General features: G+C 39.4%; 1 protein-coding gene across 2 annotated transcripts in view; it reads right to left on the reverse strand.

Moving 5' to 3' along the window:
- LOC126352307 (ubiquitin carboxyl-terminal hydrolase 34) overlaps positions 1-14,604 on the reverse strand; it is a 538,206-nt gene that overhangs the window by 356,921 nt on the left and 166,681 nt on the right. For both annotated transcript variants that reach the window (XR_007565188.1, XM_050002677.1), the window contains exon 21: positions 7,809-8,000. Coding sequence is in view for 1 of the 2 variants with exons in the window: in XM_050002677.1 (XP_049858634.1) it covers positions 7,809-8,000 (192 nt within the window). In the remaining variant the exon portion in view is untranslated. The remainder of the gene's footprint in view (positions 1-7,808; positions 8,001-14,604) is intronic.

Below are 14,604 nucleotides of genomic sequence, written 5' to 3' on the forward strand. Positions count from 1 at the left end.
AGTGCCTATCAGCGGTCCACCCTTTCCTCTGGGAGGAGGAAGAGAGAACTTTGAAGGATCCATCCTGGTCCCATGAACAGTTAGGGAAGTAGAAGTCCACCTAGACAAGACACCTGTGTGCCAAGATAAGCCTTATACAACTGAGGTGCGGCAGTTTCCCCAGAGTGTGTCCGTTAGTGACTGTTCAACTTAGACAGCCGTGCACGTAGTCAGCACATAGCATACCTTGACAAGGGACTGGAGGCCATTACCAGTCCCCAGCTCAATAACCCCAGGGTTGCCAAGTCTGTACTCAGAAAATGAATGCTGGGCCCCGGAGAGGGATTCATCACTTAAACTATGCAAACATTTAAAGCAATTTTTAATGCTTTCACATTTTTCTCTCTGCCGCTGGTTTCTAACTGATGTGAAATGAAATGTGCTCTCCATCTAACAGCAGTTTCAGTTTTATCTTCCAGGTACTTCTACGGTTTTCAACAATTTCTGCTCTTGATGACATTTCCACATAGATTATGCTGAATTAAACAAAACTATCACATTCTTATTACCGCTTGAAGAAAATACTCAGCTACTCATCAATAGCTACCCTATTTCATTTTAGATTTGCAATACTTCTTTGTTTTTTGTCGTAACACCTTTGTTAAATAAGTGTTCCTTTGATCCTATGTATGTATAATTTTCATTTTTAAGATGTCCAATTTCACCCCCTCCCCAATACTCTCTTATCCAGTGCCATTTTTCTAAAAGAAAGTTCGAGGGTACTCTGACATTGGATATAATGCAGCGAAAATTACTTATAACTGAAGCATGGAATACCAACCGTCTGCTTTTAGTCATGACGTCGTCAACATCATCATGGTTGAGGGACCGTAGAGACATCTATCGGTAGCTCAGCGTTTGAGCATATGCATATCCGTTTAGCACTACCATCAGCCACTATTAGCGGGCGAGGGCACTACATGCTTGTTGAACTGGCTGCCAGCGATTCAGTTGTCGAGAACGGGTGCCACAGCATCGAAATGCTTGAAACAGTCAATGACATCACTTTTCCCACCAAAAACTGCACTGATATCATTTGTATTGCAATTATCAACATGAAAAAATGAAATAAAAAATTTATGTCTGTGAAATAAATCTTTGGCACTCTTCTAAGTTCTCAACATCGAAAAAAATTTCTTTGTCGACGAAAAAGTTTAGGGGTACACATCCCCCAGCGTTCCCCCAGAAAAACAGCACTGCTCTTATCTATTTTTATGCTGCATCTCAGGAGACAATAAGCACTTTTGATTTGAAATTGGTTCAGGACCATCATATTTCATACAATTTCTTTATTGTTTGACACAGTGTAATCATTTTTTATTTTATTTTATTTTAGTTTTGTTTTGTTAAGTACTTTTTCCATTTTGTCTTTCTTCTGGAAGAATGCATTAATGAAAACCATTGTTCTTTGCAAATTTTACTAATGTATGAGCTCTGTCATTTCTGCTTTCATAACCAAAATTTCTCACTGAATGATCATTTTTTTAAATTTTTGATCTATGTTTCCATTAAATCCCCAATCATCATCTTTTCGTTAGGCTTTTTGTAAATAATCAGTCCCTGTAAGTCTTCTACATAATCTCACAATATGAGCACATTGTTAAATACAATGAACTGCTTTCCATGCAATATTGTTTCATTTATTTTTAAAATTTGTCTTGCTATTCCATCTGAGAAACCATTACTGTAATCATCGTCATATATCCACTTCAGAAAGCCTTGTATGGTAGTAGATGAGTGTCCTACAACTTCTCTTATCCTCACATTGGCATTGTTCATTATTGACACTAGATGATATCTCAAAATTAAAGGTCCTTGAGGAAGCAATTCCCAAATCATTACAAGGTCTTCATCTCTGCTCTCTAACATTTCAATGCAAGTAAGTCTGATAGTTTCAGGAGGAGACACCCTCTTCATACATCTGTTTTACTGTAACTGAATCATATATTTTTAAAAGGGTATCAGTCTGGAATTTTGTGATTTTGAGATTTGTATTGCTACAGATACTACATAGTTGACTGCAAACAGTGACATTAATATGGTATCAATCTGTCGTCAGTTTGTGTATATTCTACAAGATTCTGAGAAACAACGTAATTTTGATAGGGGCATCAGACAACAGTTCATGCCATTTAAAAGCAAAGATGCATCAGTCTTGATAGCAGCACTGACAATGATGTATGTTGTGGCAAGGAGAGTCAAATGAAGTGCGCTCTATTCTCAAATGACAGCTCAGTTCAGCTCAGAATATAAATCACACTCCCAGCAGATTTCTGTTATAACTAACTGATTCTGGGAGATTTCTTTTACATGTAACTAAAGGGGACAGGGGGCGTGGAGCACTAATTTCCAGCTTTCAGTGATTAATTACATTTCCAAACTGTAACATTAAAAATTCAATCGGTTTTCGGACAACCACGTTGGCATCATATAACATAGCAATGCCAATAAACTATTCTCTCACATTTTTTATTTTACTTATTTTTGCTTCCTGTAGCCAAGAATGGAGGAATTTCAGTTTTGTTACCTGGAGACTGTTCTTATTTGGTCCAAAGCATGCTGCTCATCTAGTTTATGCATTAGTGCGCATGTGCGACATGTGTTTTATGCAAGCTGATCTTAAAATAGCCGTTACAGAAACAAAACCATTTAACTGACTCAGTGTTGATTTTTCACACACTCAGTGTTGATTTTTCACACAAATGCAAAAGTGTGCAGTCACTTCACATTGTTGTTGCTAGTTGTGTATCTCTTCAAGATAGGTAATCGGCAATTCTTCCAGCATTTCACTAAGTTTTCTGGCATTGCAACCTCCCTATAGACATCGTCCACGAACAGCTTCATGGAGCTTCTGATGTTCTGGTTACATGGCATTTACACCTTGTTAGATTTACATGGTATTCCTACACGTTCATTCTCATTGTACAGTACTGAAAATACATTTCCTCAGTAACAACAGGCATGATGAGATAAGTATGCCAACTGAATAGAATCTGGGAAACTAGAAATTCATTTACGCAGTCGAGTTTCTTCAATGATCAAATGTTTCACCCCAAAGTATCCCTAAGTACTGCATCATAGAATTAAGAAGTTACAGTGTTCTATTTTCAAAATGAAGGACCAGCCCACTCTGTTGTGTGTGTGTGTGTGTGTGTGGGGGGGGGGGGGGGGGGGGGGGGGGGAGGGGGTGTTCGAGGACACAAATGAGATCTGTGCACTAGCTTTAAACTTTAACAGTACAAGTGGACTTGACTTGTTCAGAAAGGAGAGCAAGTACACGAGTTTTCAAGTATAACCGTGGACTCGTGCCATTCCTGCTACATATGCAGAAATTTCTGCAATTAGACTGTAGATTACTATTCATTTATTTCATATAATCATGATTTCAGCTTTATAGCCATTTTGAAATGTTGCAAGGAAGGAAAATGTCCGACCTAAATAACATAAGCAACGACTGGGCATAGAGAATATTATATACAAATATAATGACTGATCTGTTAACAGTAAATTTTGTTCTGCTTATACACACACTATATATAACTTTTCCGAAGGTGGCTTTAAATTTATTTTAATACTTATTATATGTTAAGAGAAAGCCTAACAATTACGTTACATCAACAAAAATAATCAATTTTTGAAAATATAGTGCAGCTGGACACACAAAAAATCTATACATCAAGCAGTGGCGGGAGAACACACATATTAAAAAAGGTATTACATATGCAAGCTTTCAGAGCCAGTGGCTCCTTTTTCTGCCACCAGAAGGGTTGAAGAGGAATGAAGAGGGGTGAAGGAAAAGGACTGGAGAGGTTTAGAAACAGGGGTAGAGTTCAATAAAGTTACCCAGTACTCCAGGTCAGGGGAGACTTACCTGATGGGATGAGAAGGAAAGACTGGATAAGAGTTGAGCCACTTTCGAGATGTTACCGAGTCTGTGATGAAAGTACCAGACAACATGATGTGAGGATGAAGTTCAATCTCTTAATGGTGATTAATCATTAAAATAAATTTATAAAAAAAATTGGGAAACAGTTAACCGGAATGAATGATAAGCCTACCCAACTCACTATTAACCCATGAGACAAGTTGCCATGCCCAAATAAACAGAAACAGCACGCTTTTCGGTCACAGGGATATAAGAGGGATGTTGCTCCATGGCCAGTTTTTGTATGATGAAGTACACATATTGATTAATGTAAAATCTCATATAAAGATGTGAAACAAATACTAACAAAGAGATAGAGGGGCTGGCCAGTACTTACCTCAGTTCAGTACAGCCAATAGATATCTTATCGGCTGTACTGAGCTGAGGTAAGTACTGGCCAGCCCCTTTGAAGTATATATATTATCTTATGGAGGACATGGAACAAACAAGAATACAACCTTATTGTTTGAATATGACAAAATTTGTCTGTTTTTCATGTGAAATATGGACTCTAGCATGAAAATTGTTCTAGAAATCACTCCTCTTCTAATGGAACACATTTGTAATTGTGTACACTGTATCAACAAATTTTGTCTTACACCTTACACAGTCTCACAAAACACATCTTCATTAAAGGCCATCTGATCCTGACAACCATTGTTTCGCCTTGTCAGTGCTTTTGTACTGACAATAAGTCACAACTGGCCTTAAACTCCTTCATACTTCAGTAAGAGCAGTAAGAGAGAACGAGTTGAGGAGTATGAAGTGACCGCAAGACCACAGTTCTCAGACTCTTCATACTTGCAGAACTACAACAGGAATGAAGGAAGCCTCTTATAACTGATATAACAGTGGTGCCTCAATTCGTAAAGCATGCAGTCCACAATATTATACTCATACTCACCCCCTTTTTGATCTCTTAGTACAGGCATGGGCGTGTGCGTGAGAGGGGGCACTCAACAATGAGGTTATCACCACCCTTACATAATTAGTAGAAACAAAGGTTGTTAAAAGGTAGAAAATGCAATAAAAGAAATAAAAAGCAATGGTAGATAAAATCACACTCACTCGCTCCCATCATGTATTAAAATTGGTCACATGTATCAAAACTGCCATTTAAAACACAAGACAAGAGGAAAGCTAAAATAGATTCACAGGAATATGTACAGCTAGCTAACAAAAACTGTGGATGAGCTAGCCACCCCAATAACACATCAAAAACATTGTCATAACATTTTAGAGAACAAGCTGGACATGGCATAAAGCTTAAAAATACTTACTCACATTCATGTCACTGTCATTTAAAACAGAAGGTACATCAGTTGACAAAATAGCTGCTGGCTTCTTGCCTGAATACAAAATATAGTTTACTGAAATGTGGCATACCACAATTATCACACATGGTAGGGTCCTCTCACTGGAGCAAGAAGCCATGTGTCATAGGGCTGTGTCCTATACAGAGACAAATAAAACGGACCTCAGCCTGTCTGTGTGGCTGGGAGGAAATACACCTCAGCCGCATTGTTGAATTCATGACTTTACTAGACACAGCTTATTTCTGTCACTTCTAGCCACTCTTCTTCCCACTGATACAAGATTCTGTACCTAAACAGTGAGAGGATAGTATGTACGGATACGGCATGCTGGAGTATCCAAGGATCACAATATGCCTCCAGAAAAAAAAAGTTCTTCTGCTGTGTATATATGTAGAGAAGGACATCCTGGATATTCTAGACTACTTTATCTGCTGGGTCCATGTGATGTAGAGAATCAAAGGCACTTAGGGATCAGAACAAACAAGGAATTTAACACTCGCAATGCATCTCATCAGCTCCAGTGTCAGCAAGATAGTGTATAATTCCGCTTTGGAAACAATAAACTCTTGAGAGAAACAAATCCTGAGGACATGATCAGGAAAAACAACACGACAATCAATGGAGCCCCTGTTTACACCCACTGACAAATACAACTACATAGTTGTAATGCTCAGATAAAATAATGTATTAAAACATATGCAGAACTGCAACCTCTCCTACACTGCACTAAATCTGAAATTACTTTGGACCTCTGCAGTAAACAGGGTGGCAGTTGATTAAAACGTTTGATTTGGGGGTGTATCTGCACCACACCAAGGGACTTCAGCATCCAGCATATGCTCCTCTGGATTCCAAATGGCCTTGTTTCTTGTGGACAACTGGAGAAAAGGCATTGTATAACTGGATGAGCAATGGTATGGTACACTAGTAAATTAGAAGCAGCTACAAACTTGCATGCATGACAGCCCACAAGGAGTTGCCACTGGATGGTGAGTGGCATTTCCCCAGCCTCAGCACGGAGACCTGGTGTGGGGCTCCTATCTCCTCATCTCAAATTATTAAATGGGCTGTTGGAGAGTTTCTACATGAGTTATATAACCAAGTTAACTGGTTTTACTGACTTTTTTAAAACCTGTTTTCATGAATTCCTCATACCTCTAGTTTGGTTTGTAATTCCATTTCTATTTAGTCCCAAATAATTACATCAGCAGTAAAAACTAATGCATTAGTCTTCATTAAGTCCAACTCTTTGAAGTCATGTGAAAAGGGCTAATGGCACAAAGTAGGAACTTCCTCCACAGTAAATGCACAGTGAAGACTTGATGTGCTCCATGACTATTATGCCAACTGTGAAAGCTCTACAAGAACCCCAAAAACTGACATCAGAAGGACTTGGTGAAACCATGGCAGGTGCATCTGTCCAGTGGTGGTTAAAACTATACTTCAAAACAGAAAACAGTGATGGGAGGTAATTGTATTGCTGTTTTTAATTTTCTTCTTCATAAGAATGTCTACTCTTTGATTCTGCTGCACTGTAGTAAAACATGTCCTGATTTTAATTCTATCTGTTCTTTGTTATTTGACTGCACAGCAGATAATTCTGTTATGTCCCCTGCGAGCATCCTAAACTCCTCTTCCAAACCCACTAACCTACTTTCAATACTAAAGTTCTACAATTTATTGTCCCTAAATCAAAAGTAGCAGTAGTAGTCTGGTTTCTTCCTTTCTTTCTATTTTTCCCCATTGTATATCTTCCTCTACTCACTTCTCTGTTAATCATAAAACAAATGAAGAACTAGTGCTCCTTGGTGTAGCAAAGGAGGGGGAATTAATGGCAACATCTTGCTGGAAAGAAAACGCAAAACTAAAATTAAACCTCTTCTTGTTATTAAAGTTTTACAGAAGAAATAAAAGCTCTGGTTGGAACGATGTGGAGAATGATATTGGCCAAGGCTTTGTTGACCAACCCAGTATTTGTCTAAAGTGATCACAGTAAAATAAAATCAGGGTTCTTGCGATAGATAGGTCAAACCTGCTTCTCCCAAGTACAGCCCAAAGGCTTCACTACACCGTCTTCTTCAGTCTCTTGATGGAAGAAGCGTAATGACATATTGGTGGACTGATTTAAAGGGGAGATATTTGAACTCTGTCACCGAATGTTATAAGGCCAATTTCAGTTTCTTTTAAAATAAAAGGTCACAGTTCACAGATATTCTGTATGCCTGTAGTAAACATTGCAGGTTAACAGTTTCAACTTGTTATTTTCTTCTGCTGCAATGTCTGAAAATTAAAACTTCAACTGATTCCCATGCAATATGAATACTGAATGATAAATAAAAATATTCTGTCAAAATTTTAAAGAGTTTTTAATTATCTGGTTCACTTAAACTGCAACTGCAGTAAGTACTGGAACACAAAAATCTATTATATTCCATTGCATCCATTGAAAGAAGGTAATTTACTGTTATTTCACATACAGAATTTGTTAGACAAAACAATATAAATCTCATGTGAGTCTGTGTACTTACCCCTCCTTTGACAGGGGTCTTCATGCTGGATAATGTTTGCATGAGACTGAACAGCTGTTCAAAATAAGGTTGTTGCAGTAACAACAAAGTTGGTAGGCTTTCACGAGGTGGAGGAGGCAGTACAGATGGTATATCACCTGCTGTATCACGTTTCTTCTGCTGACGGGAGGCTCCAACAGACACAAACACAAGCTGAAACAGAAAATTGGAAGTGCTGAATAAGAAGAGAGAGAGAGAGAGAGAGAGAGAGAGAGAGAGAGAGAGAGAGAGAGAAACTACCATTTTGTTGTGTGTGTGTGTGTGTGGGGGGGGGGGGGGGGGGGTGATGGTTCAATATCTGAGTAAATATCGACTGGGTCTTTATGCAGAGGACTATTATTTGTTTGTAAAAAAGTGTTCCTTTGTATATATGTTGATATTGCTACTTTTTGTGTGTTTATGTTTCATATAGTGCATATTTTGTATGTTCTAAGGATGGAGTATAACAGTTGCCTAACACTGCAGGTGTGTGTGTGTGTGTGTGTGTGTGTGTGTGTGTGTGTGTGCGTGGCCGGGCGCTCATATATGTGTCTATTGTTGACAAAGGCCACTAGCTGAAAGCTTTAAGTGTAAAAATCTTTTTGTTCTGCCTATCGGTGACTCAGGATCTCTACTGTAGCATAAGCAAAATGCTTTATTCTAGTACACAATAAAATGTTAATTCTTACATTCATTTTTAAACTCTGCGCCTCATAATAACACAAAGGAGGCAGGTGACATGTTAAAACAGGTAAGAAAAACAATAGTGTCTTACTTGAGCACACATTTATTCATTTTCGAGTTACGATAGATGTTTCTTCCTTACAGATGATGTGAAAGTTGATGACATCAACTCACACCAACCCTACTGAGAGCATCCTGATGTCAGTTGAGGGCAGTGTCCCCTACATTACTGCTGAGTAGTTCAAACAGTGCCACCCACATGGATCATCTATTACCCACAGTATAATGATGAAACTTCACGTGAAATTCTGTGCAACTGGCTCTGTCACAGACCAACCTAAAACTAGACGACTAAAATTATCTGTAAAGGGAGCAACATCAAATGCTGTTCAAGCATTGTTCATTAAGAGTGCAGAGCACAGTACTTGCAGCACCTTCCCAGAGAATGGAGTCAGACATATATTAATAATGAGTATTTTCATTGCACATAAACAGTACCTGTCAAAAAATCTCACCAACAACTAATCAGATCATCGGGTTCTGTTTGTAGAATCTGTGACACACAAGTTGGATGACATATTGTTCCCAGAGGAAGCTAATGTCAATTTGAAAATAAAAATAAATAAACAGATTCATTGATACGTGATCTAAGGCTTTCGCAGCATATATGATGCTTCCAAGGTTGTCAGGTGTACTATTGGATGCAATCGTTGAAAGTCCACGATATTTTGGTGAGCAACCATTCTACCATCATCAGGTGGTACGGATGGAATGAGGAAATTCAGAAATTTGTGGTAAGATCTTATGGGACCAAACTACTGAGCTCATCGGTCCCTACTGACGGAATGAGGGATCTTTGGTGTGCTCCCAATATATATACCTGCTGGTCCAGAGTTCTTGCTTCGCAGACTCTGTGCCATGCTTAGTGGTGGGGGGGACATGCAGCTGCGGTACGCAGGGGCTGGGGACTGAGCTAAGTACTGGCTCCAATGCCTGACATAGTTGGAAACCCATGTCCCTGTTTATTAAATTATTGATCACATGTTTCTCAATAGCTTCTTTAATAATGGAGTCCCAAAATTTGTTCATGTTGGCCAAAACTTTTGTTTGCTGATAATTCACTGAATGTCCATTCTCAATGTAGCGTTCTGCTATTGCTGACTTGCTGTGCTGCTGACATCAGATTCCTGCAGCCTCAGCTCCTTCAGCCAACTGATGAAATCTCTCAAGTTCTGTATGTGATGTGTACACTTTCCAACATAAGGGCTCAGTATATCAGCCAGGTACTGGTGTGTACACTTTACAACATAAATGCTCAATGCCGGGCTTATGTCGTAAAGTACATACACCACTTCCTGATCTTGGGAGATTTCATCAGTGGGCTGAAAGAGTGGAGGTTGCATAAGCCTACTGTGAGTTTTGATGTCGTCTCACTTTTCACTCGAATCCTCTTAGAAGACTCCGCAAAATAAATCAATGAGATGTTCAGCTCAGAGCTGACACATCTTTAAAGACAAGTCCTAACATCAACTTACTTTACTTTCAATGGACAGTACTATGAGCGGACTGATGGAGTGGTACTGGGCAACTCTCTGTTGCTGATTGTAGCAAATATGTTTATGGAGAACTTCACAGAGAAATCACTGAAAAGTGAGGAACTACAACCCATCCATTTCTTCTGATATGTCGACAATACATTTGTCATTTGGCAACATGGACCAGAAAAAGTATGGGAATTACTTGAACATTTGAACTCCACCCAAGAAAATATCAAATTTACCATGGAAACAGAAAAATATGGCAAACTTCCCTTTTTTTCCCTAGCTCAACACAGATTCGATGGTTCGCTCACCCACAGCTTTTATCTCAAGCCAGCTCACATAGCTTTATATCCAAATGCCTCCAGCTGCCACCATCCCTTGCAAAAGAATAGCGTGCTGAAGTTCCTTGTATGCAGGGCATATGCCATTTCAGATGAACAAAGTTTGAAGGCACAGCTGCAACACTTGTCATCTATCTTCCACAAAAATGGATACACCAGCCAACAAGTTCAGACATCCCTACAACGCAAGAACCCAAAGAATACCAGGGAAGACGAAACCCCGGAAGTAGAAAAAAAGAAGACTGCTCTCATACCATTTGCTGGCAATATAGCTTACAAAATTACACCAGTATTCCACCCTCCAGCCAAAATATGAGCTCTATTGGGGTCGGTCCCCCCACCACTGGCCATGACACAGAACCTGCAAGGCCAGAACTCTGGATGTGCAGGTATATACAACAGGGTGTCCCATTTATCTTGACCGCGCTAAGTAACTATTTGTACTGATGCAAATTACAAAATGTTTCAAGCAAATGTTTTTTTAGCGATCAGGGGGACATCAATCAGCATGATTACTTTTGTTGTAGCTTTGTTTTTTACAAAGCTATGAACAGCAGTATGACTTTTCTTAAATGTATTTTTTATTCGGTAATTCATTTCCTCTCCTAAAAACCTATTCAAAAATGCCAGAACCCAACAAACACCACGGAAGACGAAACCCCGGAAGAATAAGAAACACAATGTTATTAATTACATAATACAACAGTGATGTTGACACTCCCAGTGCTTAGTGCAGGTACTCGGGGTAATGGAACACATCCACATGATTACATTGACAGAGCACAAATGTAAACATAAGTAGGATGCACGCCCGTCATTCCGTCAATCATCATCAGTTGAAGAGTTGTGTGAGTAGAATGTACACTAATGAATTGAAGGTAGAAATGCTACTCATCTATGGGGAACATAAGTTAACAGAACAGTAATTGCAATACTGTTTGCCTATGTACAGGTACATTTAGTACTGTAGTTCAGTACTTTTAAATACCGTTGTCTAGATTAGGCATACAATAAAGGATATCCTTCCTACAAACTGCATCAATATAACGTTTCTTTTATTGTTGTTGTTGAAGGTAGGCGATATGCTACACAGGCAGTGGAACTGTACAGAGAGTGATATCCTCACCAGAATACACCTTGCCGACCGATGTTTCCTCGTCTTGTTGCTTCAGGAAACGGGAAGTATCATCCCACAACAACGCAATTGTCGTAGCACTTGCATAGACAAAGCTGCTGAAGTTACAGTTCTCGCTTCCGTTGCTATGAATCCACATGTGAGCACACGACAGCTTGAATACCATATTGGTATTCCTAAAACCAGTGTACATCGTATTCTTACAAGTCATCGGTTCTGTCCTTACCATGTATACCTACATCAAGAATTCCCATGGGAATGATTTCCAGAATCGTGTACAGTTCTGTCAGCGGGCACAGCAGCAAATCCTTGCCAACCTAAACTACTTCTCCAATGTTCTATTTACCAATGAATGTTCCTTCTCAAACAAAGGATAGGTAAGTACGAGGAACAAGCATTATTGGTCCAGCGACAACCCACAATGGCTTAGACAGGTTGAACATCAGCGTCAATGACGAGCTAACGTCTGGTGTGGGATGATTGGTACTACAATTATTGGCCCTTATTTCATTAATTGTAGTCCAAACGGTACAACGTATACCAACTTCCTCAGATGAATTCTTCCTCCTCTTCTGGATGAAGTGCTGCTAAGAACGAGAATGCTTATGTGGTATCAACACGATGGATGTCCAGCACATAATGCCTTGCGTGCATGTCGCGTTCTGAACCAAAGGTATCCTGCCAGATGGATTGGTCTAAGAAGAACAGTTACACGGCCTGTTAGGTCTCCCAATTTAAATCCTCCAGACTTTTTTATTTGAGGATGCATTAAAGACGTTGACTATCATGATATTCCAACAACTCCAGAGGACATGGAGGATCGTATCGTGCTTGCTTGTAATTCTCTTCAGCAGACAACACTGGAAGCAATAAGTAATTCTTTCATTCAACAAATGCACCAGTGTATTGGTGTCCCTCTGAGCACCTTTGAATATTCTACTCCTGGGCAATGGTATAGGAGAGTCAAAGTCAATTTTGTGATTTGTTTTTACTTGGTTTTCATTTGTTTTCTGACAACTCCAGCAACTGGAGGAGTTTGTGATCGCGGTTTGAAAGTCGATGTTGTGTTATGTAATTAATAATATTGTGTTTCAGTGAATGGTACACTGTGACACATTTTTGAATACGGCTTTAGGACAGGAAATGAATTACCGAATAAAAAATAAAGTGTGCCATTTAAAAAAGTCATACCGCTGTTCATATCTTAGTAAAAAACAAAGCTACAACGAAGGCAATCAAGCTGATTGATATTCCCCTGACAGCTAAAGAACATTTGCTTGAAATGTTTTGTAATTTGCACCTGAACAAACAGTTATTTAGGGTGGTCAAGATAAATGGGACACCCTGTATACCTGGAGTGCACTGTAGACTCCTCATTGCATCAGTACCACCTGATGATGCTGGAACGGTTGTTCGCCAAAATATTGTCGACCTTCGACGATTGCATCCAGTAGTATGCCCAAAAGCCTTGGACGCATAATCACAGGTGACAGTCCAGTCTCACTAGAAGGAGCCATCACATATAGTTGGTGTATCAAAAGTGATGGAATATGGGGTTCTCATGTAGTTGGTCATCTTCCACTCATGGTACCTAACAGCAGTTTGTTATCTGCAGTTGTTAGGAGAAGATGCACTGCCGTTGTTGCTATCTGGATGTGGGACATTTCCAATTTTCTTTCAGTAGGATGGTGCCTCACTTCATTCATGAACTAGCTGTCCAGACATACCTGGATATCCAGTTTCCCAGAGATGAATGGTTCATAGAGAGCCAGTGGAGTGGCCGTCACATTCCCTGGATTTAAGTCCACTAGACTTTTACCTGTACAGATATGCTTTTGTGTATGCAGCAAAGATCAGAAATGCTGTACATCTCAGAGAGCAGATTGTAGATGCTTGTTATTGCATTACTATACAAGTTTTTTTAAGGCCCACAAGGAATGGATGAATCAGATAGTCAAAAGCCTAGAACATGCTGTATAATATGCCAAGCACATTCTGTAGCCTTTGTGGGTTATCACCAGCATTTGGCTTGTTCTGGACAAACTGCAAAACAACTCAAGAATGAATAATGCTATGCTCAAATGAAAGGCATCACTGGGTTTCTTGTGTAGTTCTCCCTATGTCTGATATGTCACATGACCCTCTTCCCTTTTAAAATCACAAGTTGTATCCAAGGCCATTGCTTCCAAAATGGCACCATTTTCGTAACATAACCTCACAGATTTTGTCCCTTCTCCGATTACATACTACTAGACTCTAAATTTCGGTTTATCAGTCTGTTCTAAAAGGTCAGATCCACAACTAAGGACAGTCCTGAATGTTCTTTTAGGAACTACTTCCTGATTTCTAAAACTGGTAAACAGTTTGGATTTTAAGACAAATTTCAGAAAATGAAGGAACATGATCAATAGTGAAATTCAAAGCAAAGTCCAATTTCTTGGGCTCTGTAAAGGTAACATGATGAAAAATATATTAAAAACAAAGATTCCAAGACTTACCAAGCGGGAAAGCGCCGGCAGACAGGCACAATGAACAAAACACACAAACACACACACAGAATTACTAGCTTTCGCAACCGATGGTTGCTTCTTCAGGAAGGAGAGGGAAAGACGAAAGGATGTGGGTTTTAAGGGAGAGGGTAAGGAGTCATTCCAATCCCGGGAGCAGAAAGACTTCCCTTAGGGGGAAAAAAAGGACAGGTGTACACTCGCGCGCGCGCGCGCACACACACACACACACACACACACACACACACACACACACACACACACGCACACACACGCACGCACATGATGAAAACTTGTATATCACAGACATTGCCATCTTTTGGCAATAGGTGTATGGTGAGTATTCATTATTATCCAAAAAACTTAAAGAATATTGATGCAATTCACTGCAACTTAAATGCGCAAAAGAAGATTATTGGCTATGATGTTAAAAAAAGGAAGCTAGGAACAAACGAACTTGTTGCATGACTTGAATGTGCACTGGCAGGCAACCAAATGAATATTAAAGACACTGATAGATTGAAGATGTATTATCATTGCCACAGACACCATGCTGCGTGTGTGAATTCC

The sequence above is a fragment of the Schistocerca gregaria genome, chromosome 1 (genome assembly GCF_023897955.1).
Source record: "Schistocerca gregaria isolate iqSchGreg1 chromosome 1, iqSchGreg1.2, whole genome shotgun sequence".
Lineage (NCBI taxonomy): Eukaryota > Metazoa > Arthropoda > Insecta > Orthoptera > Acrididae > Schistocerca > Schistocerca gregaria.